The sequence below is a fragment of the Ammospiza nelsoni genome, chromosome 3 (assembly GCF_027579445.1).
Source record: "Ammospiza nelsoni isolate bAmmNel1 chromosome 3, bAmmNel1.pri, whole genome shotgun sequence".
Classification (NCBI taxonomy): domain Eukaryota; kingdom Metazoa; phylum Chordata; class Aves; order Passeriformes; family Passerellidae; genus Ammospiza; species Ammospiza nelsoni.
The window spans coordinates 38,122,687-38,146,288 of record NC_080635.1 but is presented as its reverse complement, the minus strand read 5'-3'; the positions used below and the strand labels follow the sequence as shown (position 1 = coordinate 38,146,288).

General features: G+C 36.3%; 1 protein-coding gene and 1 long non-coding RNA gene across 2 annotated transcripts in view; both read left to right on the top strand.

The window, feature by feature from the left end:
- Positions 1-23,602, top strand: part of PRKN (parkin RBR E3 ubiquitin protein ligase) — a 675,844-nt gene that overhangs the window by 297,999 nt on the left and 354,243 nt on the right. The window contains 1 exon segment of the mRNA XM_059469512.1: positions 6,269-6,352. Coding sequence (XP_059325495.1) covers positions 6,269-6,352 — 84 coding nt within the window.
- Positions 19,107-20,100, top strand: LOC132071755 (uncharacterized). Its single transcript, XR_009418188.1, has 2 exons — positions 19,107-19,188; positions 19,522-20,100. It is a non-coding gene; the product is annotated as an uncharacterized LOC132071755 (long non-coding RNA).

The following is a 23,602-nucleotide window of genomic DNA, read 5'->3' as shown; positions in this document are numbered from 1 at the left end:
CCTGTTCCAGTGCCTCACTACCCTTCTAGTAGGGAATTATTTTCTCATGCTGAATCTAAACCTACCGTCTTTTAGCTTGAAGCCACTCCCCCTTGTCCTGTCACTACATGCTCTTGTAAAAAGTCCCCATCCTGTAAGTTCCCTTAAGGTGGTGAAAGGCTGTATTTAAATCACCCACAAGTCTTCTCTTCTCCAGGCTGGAAAAAACTCTAATTCTTTAAATCTTTTCTCATAGCAGAAATGCATGCTTACCATTAGGATATATCTTGGTTCCTGCTGTGTCTGGAAGGCAGAGTTGCCCGCTTGTACTGGCGTTGGAAGCAGTGAATTGTGTTAGCTTGGTGTGTGTACTGCTGTTAGAGGGGCAAAAAGGAAATAAATTTTATTTAGTAAGCCTTGTATTTTGGGAGGTTTTTTCTGTCTTACTGTCTCAAGATCTTGAAATCATGCTGAGGTTCCCTATACAATGTCTAGCTCTTCAGATACTCTCACAGAGACAAGTCAGTAGCCATAATTTTGCAGAGGAGCCTGAATGTTTGCATGATTTGCATCAGATTTAACACTTTTCCTGTGTTTCGAATGCTGATTTTTAAAGTCTCTGAAGGCCTGAAATTATTTCTTACATGGCTTTAAAAATGCTTCTGCATTAATAGTTTTTTCTTGGTTGAGTCATTTGCTCAACATTTTAATGATTTATGTTTCTTATGTAGATAGTAGAAGGTACAAATATGTATTTTAATTATATTCTGCTGCATATTGTTCACTAGAGGGGAATGTAGAGTGGGGAAAATACAAAGTACTGAATACATGGATAGTTTCCAGCCTTTTAAGTGATTCAGAGTGTTTGATGAATAACTGGTTTCTATTGCTGACCTCTGCTTCTGACCTTTCCCTGACTTCACAGGTCAACAGTTCCATCAGCAACCACGTTTTGAATAATCCAAGATCTCTAGATGGTATTTCTGGTTTGGGGGATTTTTTTAAAGTTTTTTTTAATTTTTTTGAGATGTTTCTGATGAAAATTTAGTTTTTGTTCTATAATACAAAACTGGATCTTGGCTACAGGATAGAGAGGATTAGAATGTACTGTACTGCCCTCTGTACTGGGCATCAGTGCAATATACTACTGGAATGTACACAGACTTCCAGTATTTCCCTCATACATTGAAAAGACATCTCAGTCCTCCCTGTTCTTCATATGCTGCAAAGGAGTTTCACTTCAAGCTTAATATATCATTCACCAACTTTTTTTCCTGTCTTCGCCCTCAAAAAGGAAAGGAACAGTTGCCATATGCTAAAGGCAGAGAAATTTCCATACCTGCTTATTTGGGAAATACTCAAGTACATTTGATATGACTTTTTCTATTTAGTGGTGTTCTTTCTATTTCTTTCTTTATTCTGTCATTTTCCCACTTATAGACCGGAAAAGCCTTCTCTGATGTGTTTATTTTAATGCAGAGCTTTCTCTGGGAGCCATTTGGCTGGGTACAAGAGGGGCAGTTGCTTTAATCTCGCAATCAGGCGGCTTTGTTCCTCTCACAGTATGTTCCTGATTAATGCGAACTAATAATTACAAACACTAGAGCGTGCAGTGTTATAACACCACAAGTGATTGGCTGGCCTGCAGGTTGACAAGCTTTTCTTAGACTCAAGAAAGAGGGGTACAGAAATTGCATTTCAAAGTGTTTATCTTGCCAGAATTCCTAATTGTGTTTTGACGCAATTATAGCAATGACATTTAGTAGTACTGTCGCTACAGAAACATTAACATTTTGAATGCACTGTGTTTTTCAAGGACAAATGTCTTTTATTCTATTTTTGTTTTGCAGGTGGAAAACTAAAATTTTCAAGCACACTAAATCTTTTGAAACTGTGTTAGATTAGCATTAATAATAAAATATGGCCATGAAGAATGCCAAGAACAGATGCGGAAAAGGAGATTTTTTCTTCTTACTAATTTGGAAAATGAGGTGTAGAATAGGGGCTCTCTGGTTGATTGGAGTTTATTGTTTTATTACTTTTTTTCTCTCCACTCATCAATGCTAAACTGGCTGAAACCCATTATATTCTGTCAGTCTATAATTCCAGCTGAATCAATGCTGTCTTGTGCCTTAAGAACTTGATCTAAGTTTTGCTAAAACAGAAAGAAAAGAAACCGCTGTTGACTTAAAGCTGGGTCTGGATAATGTTACCAAAAGAGTCAAATGCACCTGACTTTTTTACAGGTTTTATGTCCATCATAAGAGTTAAAGAAGTGATGAATATTGTGGGATTTTTTATGAAGGGAAAAATAGGAAGTTCTTAGCTACAGTGTGTGAACAGTTGATAGTTGCTGATAACGTGGAATTGTGCTCCTAGTGCCCTGTGTATATGCTCTAACATGTTTTTAGTAAATGATGACATTTTTATTTCAAATAGTCAAAGTGCTTTGCCTGCAAAGTAGTCTTGTGTGCTTGAAAAACGTCATGAGGAAATGATTGCAGAGAAAGAGAGCACTACAAGTTCATATCAAGCCATGTAGTACATTGGCTTTCCCTTGGAAATAAGAACTTAAAGGTGACTGCAAACTTCCTATTATTATTGCGACTGTTAATTAATAAAATATATTCTCATAGTAAGCATATTTGGACTTGATATAGTGCTACTTGTAGTGGTTATTTCTAATGGTAGTCAACATTGCATAAATTCATCCCTTTTTAGTTTCTTTTAAAAATGCATTTTTCTAGAACCTCAACCTTATAAATGCTCCTGTGGATGTTTTGGGGTTTTTTCCTAGCCTGAGAATGAATATACCTTCTTACCTTTTTGTGACTATATACCCAGACCTGCAAACTAATGAATATTTTGGAAGTTTTCACCTGAAATAGCTTCAGTGAAGTAAAGCATCAATTCCTCTAAGAAGTTTAGTTTGAAATATTTTCTTCTTGTAAAATCAAGATAATTAGTACCAGAGCTGATAGCATACCTGTGGAACTGCTTCTACACACTCATTTAAATTAACTTGGTGTGTATCTTTGTGTGACTATTTTTTGTGTATATGCTGGTGCAGCATCATTAACTTTGAGAGTCTTCTATTAATCACACAAGGATGAAGAAACAGGAAAAAAACATTGTCCTGTGTTACCAGTACCAAATTTAAAAAAAAGAAAGACTTTTCTTGGGGTTTGAGTAAGTATGTTTCTGGGGTTTTTTTAATTCAAATGAGTGTTCTCCCCTATCCCCATCCCTTCTTAGATCCCAAGTTTTATACAGCACACTTGCTTCTTATTTCTCATCCTTTTTTTTTAGTATCCTCTTCCCAAATGGAAATCATGTAAGGATTAGCTAAAACTAAAAAAAAAAGGCAACTATTGAATTCCTCAAATTTGGAAAAATAAGTATTTTAATTAATGTGTGTTAGTAAATATGACTATGAAAGAAGAAGTATAGCTGTTAATCAAACATTAACTTGTTAGTGTTCGTTGTCTTTATCAAGTCAATGAGTTAGATGTCATCCTCATGAATTAAAATTCTAAGCCTCAAAAGGAAGGAAAAATATGACTCCCTATAACAACTGTGTGACCAGATAATGATAGCAAGCAAAATTTTGAAAGTGTAGGAAAAACTGTCATAATGGGGTATTTATATTACTTTAATGTATATTATGTATCATGTCAAATCACAATCCCAAGAATAAACTTCTGGATGCTATCAGGTTATTATAGAAAAGTTGATCAAAGAACTGCCAAGAGAAGGGGGACCTGGTTTATAATGTTACTAATGGAGATCAGGTCTTTAACACTGATAACTAAACTTGATAACTAAACTACTAGAAAGCAAAAAAAAAAAAAAAAAAAAAAAAAAAAAAAAAAAAAAAAAAAAAAAAAAAATTCCAGCACTTTAAATATAAAAATACAATTTGGTGGACAAAACTGCTGAAGTATCTTACCTGCAAACAGCAGGAAAAAGTGTTGCTGAGTCCATTTAAACTGCAACAGGAGCAGAAGGTCTATTAGGTGATTGCTCCAGATTTGGAGATTGAGGCATATAGCTGGTCCATCCTTGAAAGCAAGCAGATGGGTTCAGTATGGGAGAACCTAGAAAGGACCTGCTGGAAGCCTCTCTGTGGACCTTGGGATGCACATTACAACTGCTTTGAAATGGCAGTTGAAATCTAACATATGTCATTATTAAGGGGTGTGCACTGGGGAAAAACCCCAGATTTTGACATATATTATATGTAGCAGTGTAGTCCAGGAGCTCTGATAGATAGCTCCACCAAAATACTGCCTTGGTAGTAACCATCAGCAAAGTAAATTACATTTTAATAAGTATTTAGGAGGACTTGAACAAGTTTGTAGATATCATCTTCCTATTCACTGATCATATAAGTCATTTGTATTGTATGATGTTCCTTATATTCCAAAATGATCGAGTTGGAAGAGCTACTAAAAGATAAAAAGTAAAAGATAAGGAACAGCACCTATATGAGGGATGGGAAGGTAGATTACTTTCTTGTCTGAAAAGTAAACTGCTGTGGAAGGAATGCTAGAGATCTGTTCAATATTATGTGGCTTGGGGAAAAATAAATAAATGGGGGGCATCAAATAAAATTTTTAACTACTGAGTTGAAAGCAATTAAAAGTTAGTTCTTTGTGCAGCATCTCAAGGTGGCCTTACTGTTCTTCCTGTAAATTTTCTGGAATGCTAAAACTTCATGAGAGGTGAAAATTCACTGGAATAATTAATTGGTGGTAAACTTTATTTTTCAGATGTTTTAAATCATTAATTTAATGTCGTGCCCCCTCTCTCTTTTCCCTCCCCCCAGCTCTAATATCAAGTGTTATTACTTTATACTAACTCCACTCCAACTGTGTTCACCCAAGGACCCAAAACTATGATTTGCCATCCCTGTGAATGACTGCAATTCAATTTACATGTGCCAGCACTTCAGCTAGATGACGTAGAGAGTGGAGCTCAGTGAAGACCAAGTTGTTTTACTCAGCTTTCTAGATAGGCTGGATCAACATTTTATAACTAAGTTCACACTACTAAGAGAATTCTAAAATCATTTCAGCTGTGCCCACACAATGCTGAAGTGCCTGATAAAGAACTAGAAGGAATTGGATGTAGATGTGATGCTGGATTACTTTGTAATTCATGGTGTTTGAAGTAGGCACTAATTTCACTAATGTGACCAATGTTTTGACTGCCATAATTTCTCCTCTGGTTAAAGATTTTCTGCTATTTTCTGGGCACTGATTCTATCCCAAACACTGAGTAATCCAAGTATCAAGTGTTTTCATTTTTTTATACTTCAGTTGTTTGTTTCTACTATGTATGTGGATACCTGTAAACTTCAAATCTATTGCTCAGATTAATTTTGCTGTCTGTAAATTAAATATTAATTGGTGTGAAATAATTATAAAAAGAGAAAGCATACAAGTGTCAATCTTTTGTGATGCAAAATGTTTTTATAAATGTTCCTATATATGGTATGTGTGTATATCTATATCTATATCTATATATATATATATATATATATATATAAATTTTCTTCTTTGATAGATCATCCTGTTAATGACATTATTTTGCCATTGTGAAATATTGATGATTTGCAATCCTTTTTTTTTTTTCTGCTTGGTAATATACTCATAAATGAACTGTACATATTCAAAACGTCACTGTAAAGTTTGATAAGGATTTTCTGTCTGTTTTTTTCTGGGTTTTATATTGTTTTGTTGTGAGGGGTTGGGGATTTTTAAGTTTCTTTAATAACGACTGATAAATATTGAAGTTAATGTTTATCTAATTACAATTCTCTATTACTATTTTCATTATGTTGTATTACAGTTAAGTAAAGGCTTTATCTACAGACAAGAAATCTAGTTACAGTTTTTCTAATTGTCTATTCTGCTTCCAGCTGTTATCTTTCTTCCTTTTTCCACTTAGTCAACTGCAGGCCCATGTGTAAACAGTGTTGAACCAGAGAATGAGTCTTTGTAGCTTTTTAATTATGGTTAACTCAGTTCCTGTCTTTAACTGAGAAAATGTAACCTACTAATGATGCCTGTCCACAGCACTGACCTTAGGGTGGAGGGACCATATGTCCTGTTTGTGACTGGGCTTTACTGTATATAACCTGAATGATCTCAGTATAATCATAACAAAACTGTCTAGCTAAAACACAAAAGAAACAAGAGTAGGAAAAGCAGCAACAAACCCAAGTTTTATATGTTTATTTATGAACCAAATTATAATCCTCGTATGCTTTGGTTTTATGTTGTAGGGCCCATCTTGCTGGGATGATGTGCTAATTCCCAACAGAATAGGAGGTGTTTGCCAGTTCCAAGGGTGCAATGGAAATGTAGCGGTAAGATTTTGTCATGTTTCTCCAAGTACTGTGATGCTCATAAGAATAATTCTTTGTAACAATTTTAACCATGTTAGAATTTCAGTAATGACTGTGAAGAGACAGATATGGTCTGTCAGCATTAGATAATAAGTTTATTATCTAATGCTGAACATCTCTATTGAAGTGAGATGTTCAGCATTAGATAATAAACTTCTGATGTCTTGCAAAAGGGAGGAATTTTGTTCGGGTGCTATTTGGAATGAAGGAGGAAATAATTTAATTTCATCTTTTGCACTGAAGTATAACTCTTAGATTTTCAAGTATACAAAGGTTAAATGTGGGATGTAATAATTATATGTTTCTGTCAACACTTATTTTATAATTGTTATGTATGTCTTTACCTTGAAAGCTTCAAATTTCCATGTCATAGTGCACATCAGAACTTGCATATTGGGCTTTGTCTGCAGGAGTAGGTTCTTCATGATGACCACTTTGCGGTTTTTCTCTCATATCTTGTTGCTGTTTCTTCTTTTGTTTCTTAAAGTGACATCAGTGAAAAGACTAAGTAAAAAGGAGCATAGGTTTATCAAATTATTAATATAGATTTTTCAAAACATTTTGTATGTATACATGTACCTTCATATGTATTAGATATTTCTAGCATCTAATACTAAAGTCTTAGAGGTAATTCCTTCTCAGGAAAAAGCTTAGTTTGAGTCTTCCTTCAGGACACAGGTCTTAAAGGTAAACTTGAATTTCCCACATATGAAAAGATTCTATTCATCAATTATTTGTAAATTGGAGCTACACAAACAGCTTTTTCCAGAGGTGCTCACCTGCTCTGGTGTAACCTTCTCTTTGTCTTCCTTAACAAGACAGTTGTGAAGCGATGCGTCCATACAGTTCCATAGGTGTCTCCTGCTTGGCCATAGATGGTGCCAGAAAATATTTTTATCTAACTTTAGATACCAAATGGTTGTTTTAATAGCATGGAATTTATGGCTGAGTCCATGTGCAGCCAACAGAAACTGAGGTCTGGCAGCCTTTGATGTTCTGCTTCTTGGTGTGCACCTTGCTGTAGCAGTGTTTGATTGAGCCACCCAGGAATCACAGAGTGTCCTGGGCTGGAAGGGACGCACAAAGACCATGATCTTGAAAGTGGCAGGTGTTAGACATTCAAATGCTCTTCTCTTGGCAGTACAATTCCCAGTTTTGTCACCTGTTGGCAGAATATACCTGACTGACTTGCAGCTGCCAACTTACAGCTTTTGTTATCCAGCGTATTTGTGAAAAAGGTTGTGAAATAATGACACTTTTGGCAACCCTCCCTCCTGAACTACAACCTGTTCTCTCATTAAATCAGTTCCTATTTTATAAAAGCAGAAAATTAAACAAAATGCCATCTTGGTGGAGAGAGAAGAAAAAAACCCACCAATCATAATGCTAAAATCAAATGCTGTGGCAAACAACCAATACCCAGTCAACTCAGCCCCATGACTCCAGTTGCTGTCAATTCTTCTGGCAAGTTGCATACTTAGCAGAGCCAAGGATCAGTGTTATCTTTCAGTAAGGCATCACTGAACAAATTTCAGAAGACACCCTTTATTAGACAGACATGTTGCTAATGCAGTTTGAGACAACCTGGACTACAGGTGTGAGTCTGTTACTGGAGAAATGTGCTGTTCTTTTATTTCCAAACTGACACATTTTCCCTTTATCACCTACAAACCGCTCTAACAGTGTTAGAACTGAAGCAAACTGAGGTGCAAGAACACTCCTAATTTTTAGGATTTTTTGACCAGAATTTCCAGCAATATCAATCTAGTCAAGAACAACTAAGCACTTGAGTGCATTTAACTTCTTCTGTTACCTAACTATCCAGTAGGTAGGTAACCCTGAATCAGATATTTGAATTGATGGCTTGTTGAGATCCTCTGGTTGCTGAAAGATATCTTTCTTGTGTTTTGGGATGGTTTGTTTTTCTTTGGCCTCAATCACTGTGAAAACACATCTTTATTTTCTGGGAAATCTTCCATTTCAAAGGCTTAAATCACTAAGATTTTTGGTTTGTGTCTTGCTCCAAGTGCGAAATAATAGAGATCTCGAAGTGTTTCCAAGGATTTGGTGTTCTTTTATGCTCTGATAAAACAGACTGTTTGGAACAGAATAAAAATAACCTTAACTAAATCATGGGTTAAAACCTCTAATCTTTTCTTGCCTGTTACAATCTTTGGAAGATGGGGTCACATTTTATCATTAACTACTTATTTTTGCATTTGTGGAGTTATGTCTCTTAAATAGCTCCACAGTGTATGTGCTTCTTTACCATGATATGCAATGAAGAAGCTTTAAGGCTGTTGGTTGTAAGTTATCGACAAACTGCAAATACTGCTGTTTAAGGGGAAAAAAATTTACTTCATTATTTCTCTCCCAAGACATGTTTCAGTTAAAAATTGATTTTTTGTCAATTTTCAATTTTTGTAAGCACCAATTTGCAACATAAAAAACCACAAGGTAGTGCGTTTTACCCCAAAATACTAGTTTGAATGTATTTTGGTATGAAATTAGTCTCTTGACAGAATGACAGACTTTAATTCTTTTGGTTGCAAAAATGTAAATAAAGTAATTGACTATATGAGAAAATAATGAGAATCAAATTTCATTTCAGTGAAATAAAATTTCTAATGATTTGTAGAAGATATCATGATTATCTTAATGTTAAGTGCACTGTGATTCAATATGTGCTCCAATGTGCTCCCAAGCAGAGGTCACTGTGGGGTTTTTCACATTAATTACAGTCTATCAGAATCAGTCTGAACTTCTACAGCTTCAAAAAGATGAAGTTCCTGTGAACACTTATGTTGCTGCAATTGTAGAAAAGCCACTTTTATAACAAACTTTAACTATAGTAATTCGAAAATGGAAGAGTCAACTTTAGCTGTTTTAAATGTGGATTGCAATCAATCTTTCAAACAGTTTCAAAAATTAGCACCATTCATTAAATGAAAGAGAACCTTTTACTTTTGGTGTCTGTCTCAAAACACTTTCAGTCAGAAACATGGTATGTAGCTGTGCAGGTGTGCTTGGAAATGCTCTTCTTATATGAGTGTTTTTGTTACTGCCTAGAACAGAATGATTTAGGTTGGAAAAATCCTTTAAGATAATCAAGTCCAACTGTTAACCTAGTACTGCCAAGACCACCACTAAAACAGGTCCCAAGTGTATTTGATATAATTTTTGAGGATTCATTGTCATCTTCACAAGTGACCAGAATGCATGTAAGACTAAGCTATTTATTTAGCCTTTCCTTATTCAAATGAAATATTACTGGAGGAGTGTTCTTGTTAGACTTTTACAGTTCTTTGTCTCTCAGAATATTTTCTGTTTATCATCCATTGAAGTAAATTTTCGATTAAGGACTTTTTCTACTCCTGTATGTAAAAATGCTATTATATTTGCTTCCTCATGTAGGCTCGTGCTTTTTAAAAGTCATAAAGAACCACAGAAATAATGTGTCTTTTTATGGTGAGACAGAGATTAATGCCACCCTAAACCACTAAAGTGGTGGTTTCATAGGAATCAGCTCCACATTAGTTCCTCAGTCCAGTGAATATGCATCAGTTTCTGAAAGACATTTCCATGTCCCCAGGGCACAATGTAAGGCAAACCTTTTTGAACTTTAGAAACCTGTGGAAAAAGTATTGATGTGTTCTTGGGATTCTCATTTGATGTGCAAAAAAGAGTTGCTGTAGACTTGAAAATCTCAGAAATAATGAAAGGGTTAAAGAGGATTATATGTCAGATATGGCTTAAACTATTGGGAATAGGAAAAATGAAAATCTCTGTTATAGAAATAGAAATGTACTTCTCTTCCCATTTGATATATATCACCACTGTTACCTTGAATTCTTTGTTTCTGAAGATGGCATCAGCTGTCATCATAACTGAATAGCATTTTTATCTCTGCTCCAGTTATTGAAACATGCTAGGATTCAACAAACCATTTCTAAAACAAGCACCAGGATTTCTGTGAACTTCTGGATTTTCTTAAATATCAGCACACCCTTCTTTTAAAACTCTATAGTCATCTCAAACTCTATAGTAAGCCCAAGGCAAAGATTTATATTGCAAGTTTGGTCACTTTTTTTTTATGTTTAGTATTGGCCATTATATGTAATTTTAAATGGTTCAATTTGACTATACAATAGTCTCACTGTTGTAGGGTATGTTTGAGAGCAAAAAGATTGCATAGAAAGCATGTTTGGTTTAATTATGCAGATTTTCTTATTATATTATAATAATTATATATTATAATTATATTTTCTTACTGTATTATAATTATGTAGACTTTCTTATTCTTATTTTCTGATTTTTGAATCTTGCAATTTAATATTTACTATAATTAAATTTTTAAACATTTCTCCTATTTTTCCTTCCTTGCTTGTTTATTGTCATTACGTTTGGCACTGAGAACAGCAATATTATGTGTTCCTTTCGTAGTCTGTTCCACAGGGAGCCTGAGCTCATCTGAAATAGTTTGGACTAATAAATCAAGGGAATAATGTTCAGCTTGTATGCTTTAAATACACAGCTTACCAAATGATTTTTTCTTTCAAGTGTCTAAAGCTATTCTTTTAAACATCACTGTTCAGATGAAATATGTTTCATTCTTCATCTCATTTAGCTTTGATTAGCTCAGACCTCTGTTTTAGTTGAGAACAGAAATAAATCCTTTAGCAGTTAAAGTATCACAAGCAAAGTAGTAAATTTAATGATGTTATCAAAATATGAATACAGTAAAGGACTTTCATATGATAGGAAAGATCTGATACATTTATTCATTTTCTTTGTGTACAATGTTTATTGTTAAAGGTACTATGTCTGTCCATCCCTGGAGCCATTATAATATTTTCAATGTCATAATATTACTATGAATAATTTTAAAATTCTGTAATGTTTCTTAATATCAAGAAGCCTCTTGACTTTGCATTTTCAATTGATTTCAGTGCCATCCATGTTAGTTTGCCTTATGCAGAAGAGAGTGGTCCAGATAATATATGCTATTAAAAAAAATCACAATGAGTATGATGGAGTAGGAGTGCTAATTAAAATACCAGATAGTCTTACTTCAGAAATATTAAATTGATGCAAAGATTCTTACCACAGAATGATTTCAGTTCGAAAAGACTTGCAAGTCTTCAGTCTAACCTTTGACCAATCACTGCCTTGTCAACTAGGCCATAGCACTAAGTGCCACAACAATCTGCGCCAACGCTTAACAGCCCCTTCTGTGAAGGAATTCTTCCCCATGTCGACTTGAGCTGCCTCTGGCAGAGCTTGAGGCCATGTTCCCTTGTCCTGTCACCAGCTGCCTGGGAGAAGAGGCTGGCCCCCACCTGGCTTCAACATCCTTACAGGGAATTGTAGAGAGAATGCAGTTACCCCGAGCCCTTTCTTCAGGCTGAACAATCTCAGTTCCCTCAGCCATTGGGACACCTTCTTTATCCAGTCTTCATAGAATTCTAGTATGGCATTGGTTGGAAGGCACTGTTCATGTTGTTCCAACCCCCTCACTGTGGGCAGGGACACTTTCCACCAGACCAGGTTGCTCAAAGCCTCATCCAAGCTGGCCTTGAACACTTCCAGGGATGGAGTATCCACAGATTCTTGGGGCTACCTGTGCCAGTTCCTCACCACCCTCACAGTGAAGAATTTGTTCCTGATTTCTAACCTAAACCTATGCTCTCTCAGTTTATATATGTTTATATGTCACAATATTCCGTTGCGCAAAGTCCCTTTTCAGCCTTCTTGTAGGCCTCCTTCAGGAACTGGAAGGCTGCTCTAATGTCGTCCCAGAGTCTTCTCCAGGTTGAACAACCCCCAGTTTCTTAGTTTATCTTCATGGGAAAGGTGCTCCAGGTACTGATCATTGCACTGGATCTGCTCCAACAATCCATGACCTTCTTGTTCTGGGGTCCTGTGCCGTGCTCCGACTGGAGTATCATGAAGGCAGAATAGAGGGGGAGTGTCGCAGACATCTTTTCATGAAAATCCTTTCATTAGGATTTTTCCTGCTGAGAAGCTTCAGCAACAAAATGTAAACAATAGTTATCTGCTGCTGTGGAATGCAACAAGTGCATCTGTGATTGGCCCATCTTGGATGTTTACAATTAATGGCCAACCACAGCCCAGTTAGCTTGGACTCTCTGTCCGAGACATAAATCTTTATTATTCATTCCTTTCTATTCCTAGCTTAGCTAGCCTTCTGAGATGAAACCTTTCCTTCTATTCTTTTTACTATAGTTATAATGTAATATATATATCATAAAATAATGAATCAAGCCTTCTGAAATATAGAGTCAAATCCTTGTCTCTTTCTTCATCCACAGACCCCTGTGACAGTGGTCACAGGGGAGAATCTTCTTTTTTGGCCTATTGGCCATGCTGCTTTGGATGCAGCCCAGGATACAGGTGGCTTTCTGGATTGTGAGCACACACTGCCAGGTTATATTCTCATCTGCCAAGTCTTTACCAGGGCTGTTCTCAATCCATTCTTCTCCCAGCCTGTGCTTGTATTTGGGATTTCAAAGTGTAGGATCTTGCACCTGGCCTTGTTGAACTTAATGGGGTGTGCATGGGCCCCCTTTCTCAAGCCTCATGTGTCCCCTCTGGATGGCATCCCTTTCCTCCAGCCTGTCAACAGGGTCACACAATTTGGTGTCACCAGCAAGCTTGCTAAAGGTGTGCTCAATCCCATTGTCCATGTTGCCAGTAAAGATGTTAAATAATGCCAGTCCCAGTGCCAACCTGTGAGGAAAGCCACTCATTGCTGGTCTCCACTTTGGAATTGAGACATCAAACACAATTCTTTGAGTGCAAGCATCCAGCCAATTCCTTATCCACTGCGTGGTCCATCCATCAAATCCATGCCTCTAGTGAAGAGACACAGATGTTGTGTGTGACAGCATCAAATGTTCTGCATAGGTACTCATAGCTGACATCAGTTACTCCTCCCTCACCCACCACCACTGTGGCCTCTTCATAGAAGGCCACCAAATTTGTCAGGCACAATTTTCCCTTGGTGAAGGCGAGTTGACTGTCATCATCACCTTATTTTCCATGTGCCTTAGTATAGTTTCCAGGAAGATCCACTCCCAATCCTGCTGGGGGCAGAGGTGAGACTGACTAGCCTGCAGTTCATTTTTTTCTTTTTTAAAATTGGGGTTGTATTTACCCTTGTCCAGTCAGTGAAAATCTTTACCGGACTCCCATGACTTCTCAAATAAGATGAATAATGGCTTAGAATCTTCATTCACCTCAGGTCCCATGGACTTGTGCAACTTCAGGTTCTTTAGATGGTCTCAAATCTGATATTCCTCAGTGGGTAGTTCTACACTCTGCGAATCCTTACTTTTGCCTTTTGTGATTTGGGTAGGGTGCTTCACTGGAGCATTACCAGTGAAGACAAAAATAGTCCTTGACTCCTCATAGTTTTCCATATATGAGAGATACTCTCTTAAGAGGATATTTATTCAAATACCATACAAGACAAATTTGAGACACTTTCATATTTACCAGATTCTCTGCCCATTGCTTTTACTATTTAAGAACTGTTTTATTATTTTATGCTCAGTTCTATGGCAAGTGAAAGGATTGAAGCAAAAATGCAAGTAGCAAGCAGACCAGACCCATTGTTGTAGTTTTTCTATTTTGTGATACAAGGAGGGCAAGCAAATAATTTCAGATTTTTTTTATTTATTCATTTTTAAAGCTGTTTATCTTCACAAACCTATCCGTTCACCAAATGAAATAAAACCATGGCACAGTAGTAGTGATGCCACTGGTGCAAACCACAAGAGTGATACGCTCTGCTTACGTGTGTTGATATTCAGCTGTTTAATGAGACTAATTTAACTACTATGTCATCCTGAGGTTTCCAGTTTGGCTGATCATCTACCAAAAATCTCAGTCTTTTCAAGTTGCTGCCTCACTGGACAGAATGTCCCTTATTTCTAAGGGTGTGACTTGATTTCTGGCTGTTCTAAAATGCCAAATCATGTTTTTGATCTCAGATGAGCTGTTTATGTGGCTTTGTCAGTGACTTTTAGGTTTCATTGCTCCCATTCCCTCAGATTTTGGGCCATATGTAATATTTATGAATAATTACTTTATGCCTTCATCCAGATCATTAAGAAATGTTTTGAATAGCATAGGACTAGGAGATAATCACTGCAAGTCACCTTGAAAACCAGACATTGGATGTTTCACTGTGGGAAATTACATTTTGAAACATATCAGTTAAATGTCTCTAACATTGGTCCCATAGTGTTCTAGTTTCTAATCAAAATGTCAGTGCTGTATCAAATGCTACATATAAATCTGGGTAAATTCCCATATCACTATTATGACATTCTGCTAAGTTTGTAATCTCATATAAGTGTCAGGTTAGTTTGAAAGAGTCAGGTTACCATAATCCACATTTATTGGCATTAATTACTGATTCATCTTTTATTAATCAAGCACCGTATTAGCTATGTATTGTATGTAAGGCTGGTGTCAGGTTTCCATGCTGATAATTGCCTAGATTACCTCATCTAAAGTTGCCCTAAATGGTGACATGATGTGGTTGTGTTCCTGTAAAGCTCTGTAGTTTAAACCCTCTCTGAATGTGGGTGGGTATTTTAGCCATCAGTGCATTTTCTGAGTAAAAAAGAGATTAATAGTGCTGAGAACAATACCTTGGGAGTTTGGAATAACCTGTGAAAGTGCTGTGCTTGTATTTTGCTGATTTTGGTTAGGCCTTTCAATTGATATACTTAATAGCAAAGAGAGATTAAAAATATTTACTTCAAATGCTTGATTGTGAAGAAAGACACACAGCAGGTGATTTACCATGGTATTTAAACATGGTAATACTGAGGTACTTGAACATTATAAACAAAACATTGTTTTTAATATGTTTTGTGGTTCTTTCCATTCTTGCTTCAAATTATGTAAACTCTACATTTCTTCTCAGATTCTTCTTTAGGAAAACATAACTAGATTTTTTTTACAGTTGTTCTCAAAGTAACCTCATTCTGGAGTAGATCAATTTTTCCTTTATAAAGAAATTCTATTATTCTACTTCTCAGTTCAGAAAAATCAATGATAGGTGAAAAACTGAATTATAAAATAGAATTAATTCTATACAGGGACAGAAAGCTAAATAATTTATCTTGAAATATAAGTTAAAGCTTTTATAATTAAGATCTGTCCTCTTTTTTAAAAAAAAAAAAGTGAATACTTATTCACTCCTCATCAGTGTAAACAGAATATTTCTACAGTATGTTGACTGTTTTTTTTGTGTGCCACAGTTTGTGTCTGTATTAAAACCCATTATTAGCTTGAAAATTGCTAATATGTTTTCTGTGCTGAAATTTTCATACACATTCTGGCAAACCCAAAGGAATTCAGTTATTTTTGCTCTGTGCTGAATGGTCTCAGGAAATTTAGCTCATCTTTCCTGTATTGATACCACCATTTTTATTTGCATGTGTGGAAATGCCAGAATTTTGTAAAAGATGGAACAAAAAATGTTGAAAATTATGGTTTTTTTCAAACAAATCCTTTGCTCTTTTGGATGTCATTCTTCAGTTGTTAACACTGTCAAATAGAGAAAAACACCACCACCATCACTATCCTTGTTGCTTGTTTTGTTTTTGTATCTGTAGTTCCATTCCAGGAAACCTTAGCTTGAAAACATGAGCATTAAGCATGCTTTCAGTGTTTTATTCTGTCATATATGAGCAATTTATGTGATTGTGCTCAGCTGTTAGGTTCTCATTGCCCTTCACAACTGCCTTTTAAAAATAAGCAGTTGTTTTGAACAGAACTTGGCATTTTCATCAATGATAGAGCTCTTGAAAAATTCTTCAGATAGTGTAGAGGCTTCATCATTTGATGAGAGGCAGTTCCAGGCGAGGTGAAAATTTGTCCTTAGTAGGAATCCGAAACCATTGGAAAGACTGATAACTGCGTACTAACAAACCAACAGCTTTCCTTCAATTTGTTTGATGCCCCTGGCTTCACTGAAAGAGAAGTTAAGTTTTATAAATTATCATTTCTTTATCCTCCGTGAGACAGTGAGCAGAACACAGCTTGTGTTCATCTGACCAAATCCTGGATCATTCTTGAAATAATCCCTTTGACTGTGCTGAAAGGTAGATTTTGTATTTGCAAACCAAACGGAACATAAATTCACCTTTAATGTTTTAAAGATATTTTACTTCTAGAAATGCCTGAAAAACATGCTGACGATGCACTGCAGCAAGGAACTTACTATTCTGTACTGATGCTGTGTTGGCTGTTGTAAAAACATAATATGGTATGATTATAGTATCCTATTTCAGCCTATGCAGTGTTCTTTTCCTGTTATTGTAATGTTCAAATCAACCTCAGGGAGATTCCTCTTTGCCCATTACATAATTAAACTTCAGCTCACACTAGCATGATATAGTGTGGAAGTTGCTATGTGTTCAAAAAAAACAAAACCTAATGGAAGAAAAATCCATTGAGAACTATTAAATGTGAAAACACTCCTTCTGGTTTATGAAGTCTCTGAACAACAAATTGGTGGAGATTAGGAACAGGATTTGGCAAGTACTATTTTCAATTTTTTATTGTTTTTACCACATATTCTAGACATCTACTGTTAACTTCCTACTAATGACAAGATCTTAGGCTGAATGTACTGCTCTATGATTTCATGTGGCGAAATTTGTGTAACCAGAAGTTCTCTTATGGAAGATGGTTATCATCAGATTGAGCTATATATATATTTCTTATAATCCATATGATTTCTTTTCAATTTACATTCGTCCATCCATCCCAAGTTTAGCTACACCTAGCATGAACACAATAGGCGAGTGGAATCCCAATTCAGTGTGTTGTATTCTGCTGCCATGGGAAGGAGGTGTGAGAGACTGTCACTGGCATGTCTTGTTGCCATTATATGGTCTTGAGCCTAGTGGTGAGAGCAGTGTTACAGTTATTCTATTTTTGTTAAATGTTGACCATGTTGTTTCCATGTATTATTTGGAGGCCATTATACCATTCGTGTATTTTTTCTATTCACGTTTTAGGAAACATGTGGGGTATTTGGGGCCCTGAACAAATTGGGAAGCAGTAATTGAAAACTATGGACAAAACAGAATTATATGAAAACCAAAGAAAGGAAGTCAACAAGACTCAGTAGAGTTAGATCCAAACTCTATCATATTTGCTCTGTCACTTGTTTCACAAATCAGACCCCCATTTTCTTTCAAATGAAGCTTGTTTGATACATATTTTTGCATGTACTCTGTCAATGTGTCTAACGTGTTCAGGGACATTTTGTAATTTAGTGGATTTCAGTAACACTTTGAATGAATCTTTAGTTGCTCACTGCACATGACATTTAAACAGCATGTTACTGTCTGCAGCTGTTGCAAATTCATTGCTGATGATTGAAGCCTTGGGTTTCCATTCAAGCATGCAACATGCTCCTGCAATCATATATCAGCAATCTAATCAGATGAGGGTGATTTTGTTAGGGTACAGTATGGTTACAGAGGAATCTCCTCAAATGTCAGGCAGCATTTACAATGCAAGAACACAATTTCTTCATTCACACGTGGCAGGTACTGTTACTGATTGTTTAATAACTGTGTCAATTTGCCAGCTGACACACTATGCGAGACATTCTGTTAGATCTAAAAGCTGCCGTAAAATTTACCTTGGCATTAAATCTGTTTCCCACCTATAGTTTTCATGCTTAATGTTCTGGTCTGGGATTCTAAAATGTGAAGGCATTAGATTTTGATTAACAATTGCCTACTATATTTTTGGTCTAGCTGTTCCTAAGAAATTGTGCCTGTAACTAATTTAGGACCAGTTTGTAAATTTGAATTTGTGTTGTCTGCTTCTGTGCATGCACCTTGTGAAATTAGCTGATCTTTTACAAATCAGAACTGAGTTTAGAATAGGCATGCACTGTTTATAGGATGTGGTGGTGTGAGATAATGCATTCAATGGCATTACTTGTGAGCTTCTCTCACCAGGGGCTGCAAGGTAATTCATATTGGAACTGCTGCAACACATTATGGGCTCTGTCTCTCATGGTTCATGCTAATGTGATGGGTAATTATCAAATAGCTGCTGTCAGAAATGCCTGAATTCTCACAGTATAGCCACCTGGGGCAAGGCCTAAGGGGTTGTATTCAGTTCACAATATGTATTTCTAGCTCAGAGTAGTCAAGTATAAGGCAAATTTATGTTATTTTAAGTATAGAAGGCTTACATTGTAATAGCAAATGTTTTCTGGATTCTATCTTCTGCCTTAATGGCCTAACTCAGAAAGATACTTAGAATATATACCCAGCTTTAAATATACAAATACTCTGCTGAGGTTAACAATGCTCTATGTTTTAAGCAGCTGCCCCATTTGAGACATCAATCTGAATGTGTAAATAATTGACTGGATAAATACATAAAAATCCTCCAATGAAGGTCTTGCAATTATCATTAGAAATACTCAGTATTTTGGCCTCTTTTCTGGAAAGATGCTCAGAAGTGAAATATTTCTGGGGGGGGTAGAATATAAGAAAATAAAAATAGTGCAGAAGGTAGTCTCACACCTGAGGAGTTGCAGCTGTACTAATCACCAAAGATTAGGAACAGGCCTGCCCTTAACAGGCCACAGCTGTGTCCAATAAGAATAAGAGTACTACAAAAGAGTGGGTTAGCTGGTTGAGAGGGGAGATGGAGTTTGTTGGCTCTGCATTGAAGAAGAGGGTGTGTGTGCTCTGAGGAACTGTCCATGAGAAATCACCAAGAAGGTATGGAACTTTTACAATAAGATGACAACATATTTCCCTTGCTATACTACAATGAATGGCTAGAAACATGTGGTTAAAAAAACCCAAAAACTTTTTAAGAACGTGTTATCCACAATTTTTGACAGTAAGGATTGTAACAGTTAGCTTCAAATAGTTGTGAAATACTGTGTTTCATGGTACTTACATCTCCTGTTTGGTTGTACTGTAGATTGTGGCAGCTCTTTGGGACTTTGGTAAATGTTTGGGGCATTCCAAAATGAAATGTATGAGTTTTTCCACTATGGCACTTAAATGTATGTGGGCAGATTAAATGTGTTTATTAATTGTTCTTAGAAGCTACAGATGGTTAAACTGCTGCCAGGAAATGAAGGAAAGAATGTTCTAGTGAAAAATATTTCCCTTCCATTTGATGCATAAACCTGCTTCACTCTCCTGCTATCCCACCATTGCAACATCAGAAATGGCACAGAATTCTTCAAGTTCCATCAGAGGATTCTATAGTCATCTGCAGCACAGAAGAAATGGATGTTTCTAGGACTAATTACTAAGTAACTTTTCACCAAACATCGCTGTTACAGTGCTATTAGGAGGAGCTGTAATTCTGTATATCTCATTCTTTACAAACAAAAATATTAGCCCCACATTAATTTGAGTTTTTAAATGGGGAAAAGTAATGAAATTTGCTGTGGAGATAGCTATTAAAGGCGCTATGACTTTTATGTGCGTTAGAGGTGGTACCCACTAACAAATTGATTTCTGGAAGCTTATTCTTAAATACTGGTAGGCAGTAGTGCATTGCTTGCAGGATCACTGACTTGTCAATAAGGATTTGTTGTGATAACTTAATTCTTGTAATTTACAGGTTTTGCTGGAGCATTTGTGTTCTGTGAGAATCTTTTAACTTTTTTTTTTAGCTCAAAGAAACCTGACCTAATAAATTTGTGCAGTTTATTTCAACTTCGATTTAAAGTATTTTGTTTTCTAAGTAACTGTAAAAGTCATAAGTACTCCTGGAAAACATATAGTAATATATATACTGCAAAGTATGTGAACAAGAGAAGAGCTATGATGGAAAACATTTCATCCATATTATCTTCTCCCCTCACCCCACAAATAAAACCCTAACCAACCATCCCAAAAAATCATCCACAAGTTAAAGTGATAAAACTTGCAAGGTTGAAAACTCTGAAAATCAAATAAACCACATACATTAACATAATATTACAGCTGTATTTAAAGTAACACTATTTCCTCTATTTTTTTTATTTAGAGATTATAAAAATGTAATATACATCAGATACTGAGTTAATTTTGAATATTTTAGCTAGTATCTTAAAATGTACTTTGAATGACTTATAGAATGGTTTGGGTTGGAAGGGGTCTTAAAGATGGTCTAGTTCCAACTTCCTGCCATGAGCAGAGCTACCTTGAAGGCCTGTTTTTAAACTTGGTTTTGATAAAGCTCCTGTGACTGGGAAAAGATCAGAATGAACAGTGTGGGTTACCTAGGAGATGGCATAGTGTAGCAACAACATTTATTGTTCAGTGTTAGATTTTTGCTTATTTTTCATGCATCTAGAGAAGGTTAGATTGTTTTTCATAGCATTAGGATTGACTTGCTGCCTGCCCAGTTTTGGACCATGATGTTTTAGGGTGCCTGTGGGGAATCACAGTTACAGCCTGGTTCAGGTTTATAGATGGATGAGAATTACACAGCTAAACTCTTTCAGTTTCATGAAAACATTGGTATGTTACATCTGTGGTATCCAATTGTCCATGGATTTCTTTTCTCTCTAATTATGTTCAAGAGCAAGGGAAACACCCATTGGAAAAATTGCACTCAGTGTTGCTGGTCTCCCAGCTCACAACAAGATTAAGCCACAGCCCACATCTTGTTCTTGATAACAGTCCATGCAGATATCTGAGCAAATTTAGTTTGGAGGGAGTGTCTGCTTCTTTGGAATTAATTTCTACTGAGGGTGGTCTTTTGATACAAGTTTGCTGTTTGTTTCATATGGTCCATGGAGAAAAAGGTGCTTTAACTGTTAAGTTACTGCAAAATCACTGTTACCACCATGACTACTGGCTTGTGACTGAGAGCAGTGCTTTTTGTCCGAAATACAGAATCGCCAATGGGAGCAGCACACAGGGCATCTTCTTTAGGGCTTAGCTTCTTTTGCAGGTGATAATCTTGAGTGCATTGCGCCTGGGCTGCACTGTCCTGTGTTCCAGTCTCTGAGTTCTGCACTAATTAAGCATTTGGTGTGTCAGGCTGGATAAAATATTGAGCACATGAGCTAGGTATTTTTGGCTGTAGGAATGCATGTGCACACCCATCCTGCTTGGAGCTGAGTAAAGAGCTCTGTGTGCTCAGGAAAGAGCTAAATACAGGTTTTCTACTTTCTGTATGAATGTGTATGTTTTCCAAGGTGTTGCTGAGGCAGATCCTATTATGGATTGGAACAAAAGTGACTGGCAGACTACTAATCATTGTATGGGCTGGACCATCTTTTCTATGGTAGAGCCTGTTTAAGTGGTGAGGTTTATTTCCTCAGACTGGATCATAGCATGATAGTGGTTAAATGAGTAGTTAAAACTGTAAACAGGTGAAGCAAACAAGGCAAAACCACACCTGATATCTAGATATAACTTCCCTCTGAAATTTAAAGGACACAGTTTTTTTATAATTGCAGGCCTGAACATTAGAATGAAGTGTGTGTTTTACAGACAATTGTAATTCTCATTTTGACTACTAATTGCCCCAAAGGGATTATTTTCTGTGATGTACTTGTCCAAGGTCTTCCTACCTCTCTACTACATATTCATGAATATGTAGGCTGCATGATGGAAAGTTTGTTTCCAAGTTGTGAGCTTGCTGGTATTAAATGAGATAATGTCTGTACAGAAAGAACAGCAGTAAGGAAACTGAGGGCAGGGGTAAGCAGAGGGCAGTGTTTGGTGGGTGCTGGCTGATTAATTGCTTATGCCATCTAAAGGAGTATTTTGGACTCTGAAAAAAGATGTGTCATAAATGTTATAATAGACTTGTTATGTTTGCATGAGCACAACATTGTGAAACCAAATCCGTGCTGTTGCTCAGCTACCTCTGCAAGCTGTACCTTGGAAGTAGAGTGAAACAGTTCAGTATTTCTGTGTCTGGCTCTGCCACCACACACCTGTAAGTCAGGGTCAGCTTGAAACCCATGTATTCACAGCCCTGGGGACTCAACATGGTGTGTTTGAAATTCTGTGACTAAGACAATGCATGTAGACAATTGTTTTTGTTTAATGTCTGGTAATGTGTCTTTTTTTATTTTTCTAATATACCATTACTAGACAATGGTGTCCTTTTTTATTTTTCTAGTATACCATTATAAGACAATGATTTTGGTATAGCTCAAATTATCCCTTTTGCTTACATAAAATTGAAGTAAAAATGTTTACTAATAAACACATTTAGGAGTTGTGGGAATTCTTTTATTTTGTTTTTCTTAAAAGATTTTTGAGGTAATTTTCAACTTTGACCGTTGTAGTTTATAAGACAGATCTTACAATAAAAATAGTTTTTGAAATGTCAAATGCAGAACTTAATGTTTATTATTTGGGGAAATAATTCAATAGCTGTTTATTCTATTTTAAAGATTCTGCTATTGTGTAAACTGGTTTTTAGTGACATTTTCAAACTAAATCACTGTTCTTTTGGAGTGAGGTCATGAATTTCTATTAAGTTCTTTTGACTAAGTATGTATTTACATGCTATTTCTGTGGGTAGAAATCTATTTAAAAGAGTTGTGGAGCAGAAACTGTTTTGCAATGGAGAAGGGTAAAATGCTCCTGCCATCAGTTGCCTGGCTGGTCAGAAGATTAGAGGAAATAGGACTGGGAATTAGCAGCAGTTAGGAAGATAATGTGTTTCCAGAAGTAGAGAGATATGCAAAACCATGCCCCATTTAGTGCTCCTCGGAGGTCTACAAGGTCAAATATTGCTGGGAAAATTCCTCATGCCTAAAGGCCATAGCTTATCTATAATCAGTATGTTTTCTCAGTCCCTAAAACAGGGATGGAGGCCCCAGACCTGCCTGGGTGTGCCTGCTCCTTAGCTCTGCCTGGGCCAGGTGCTGGTTGGCACCATCTAAAACGTGTCAGGGACCTTGCTAACCCTGAGACTGTATGCATGACTCTGTTCAATCACTCTAAAATGCCCTTGGATAGTCTTTAACAGCAAGCTCTTTGCTAGGGTAGAGATAGCTTTATTATCTTCTGGATTTTTAAATTTAGAAAAAAATATAGGGTTTTTTTTGTGCTTGTTTTATACAGTGAGGACAATGTAAATAGATAATGGTTTTTTAGAAAAAGCAAATTAAGTCACATTAGTAAAAACGGTCTATCAGGACTTCATCAGCATTATACTAAA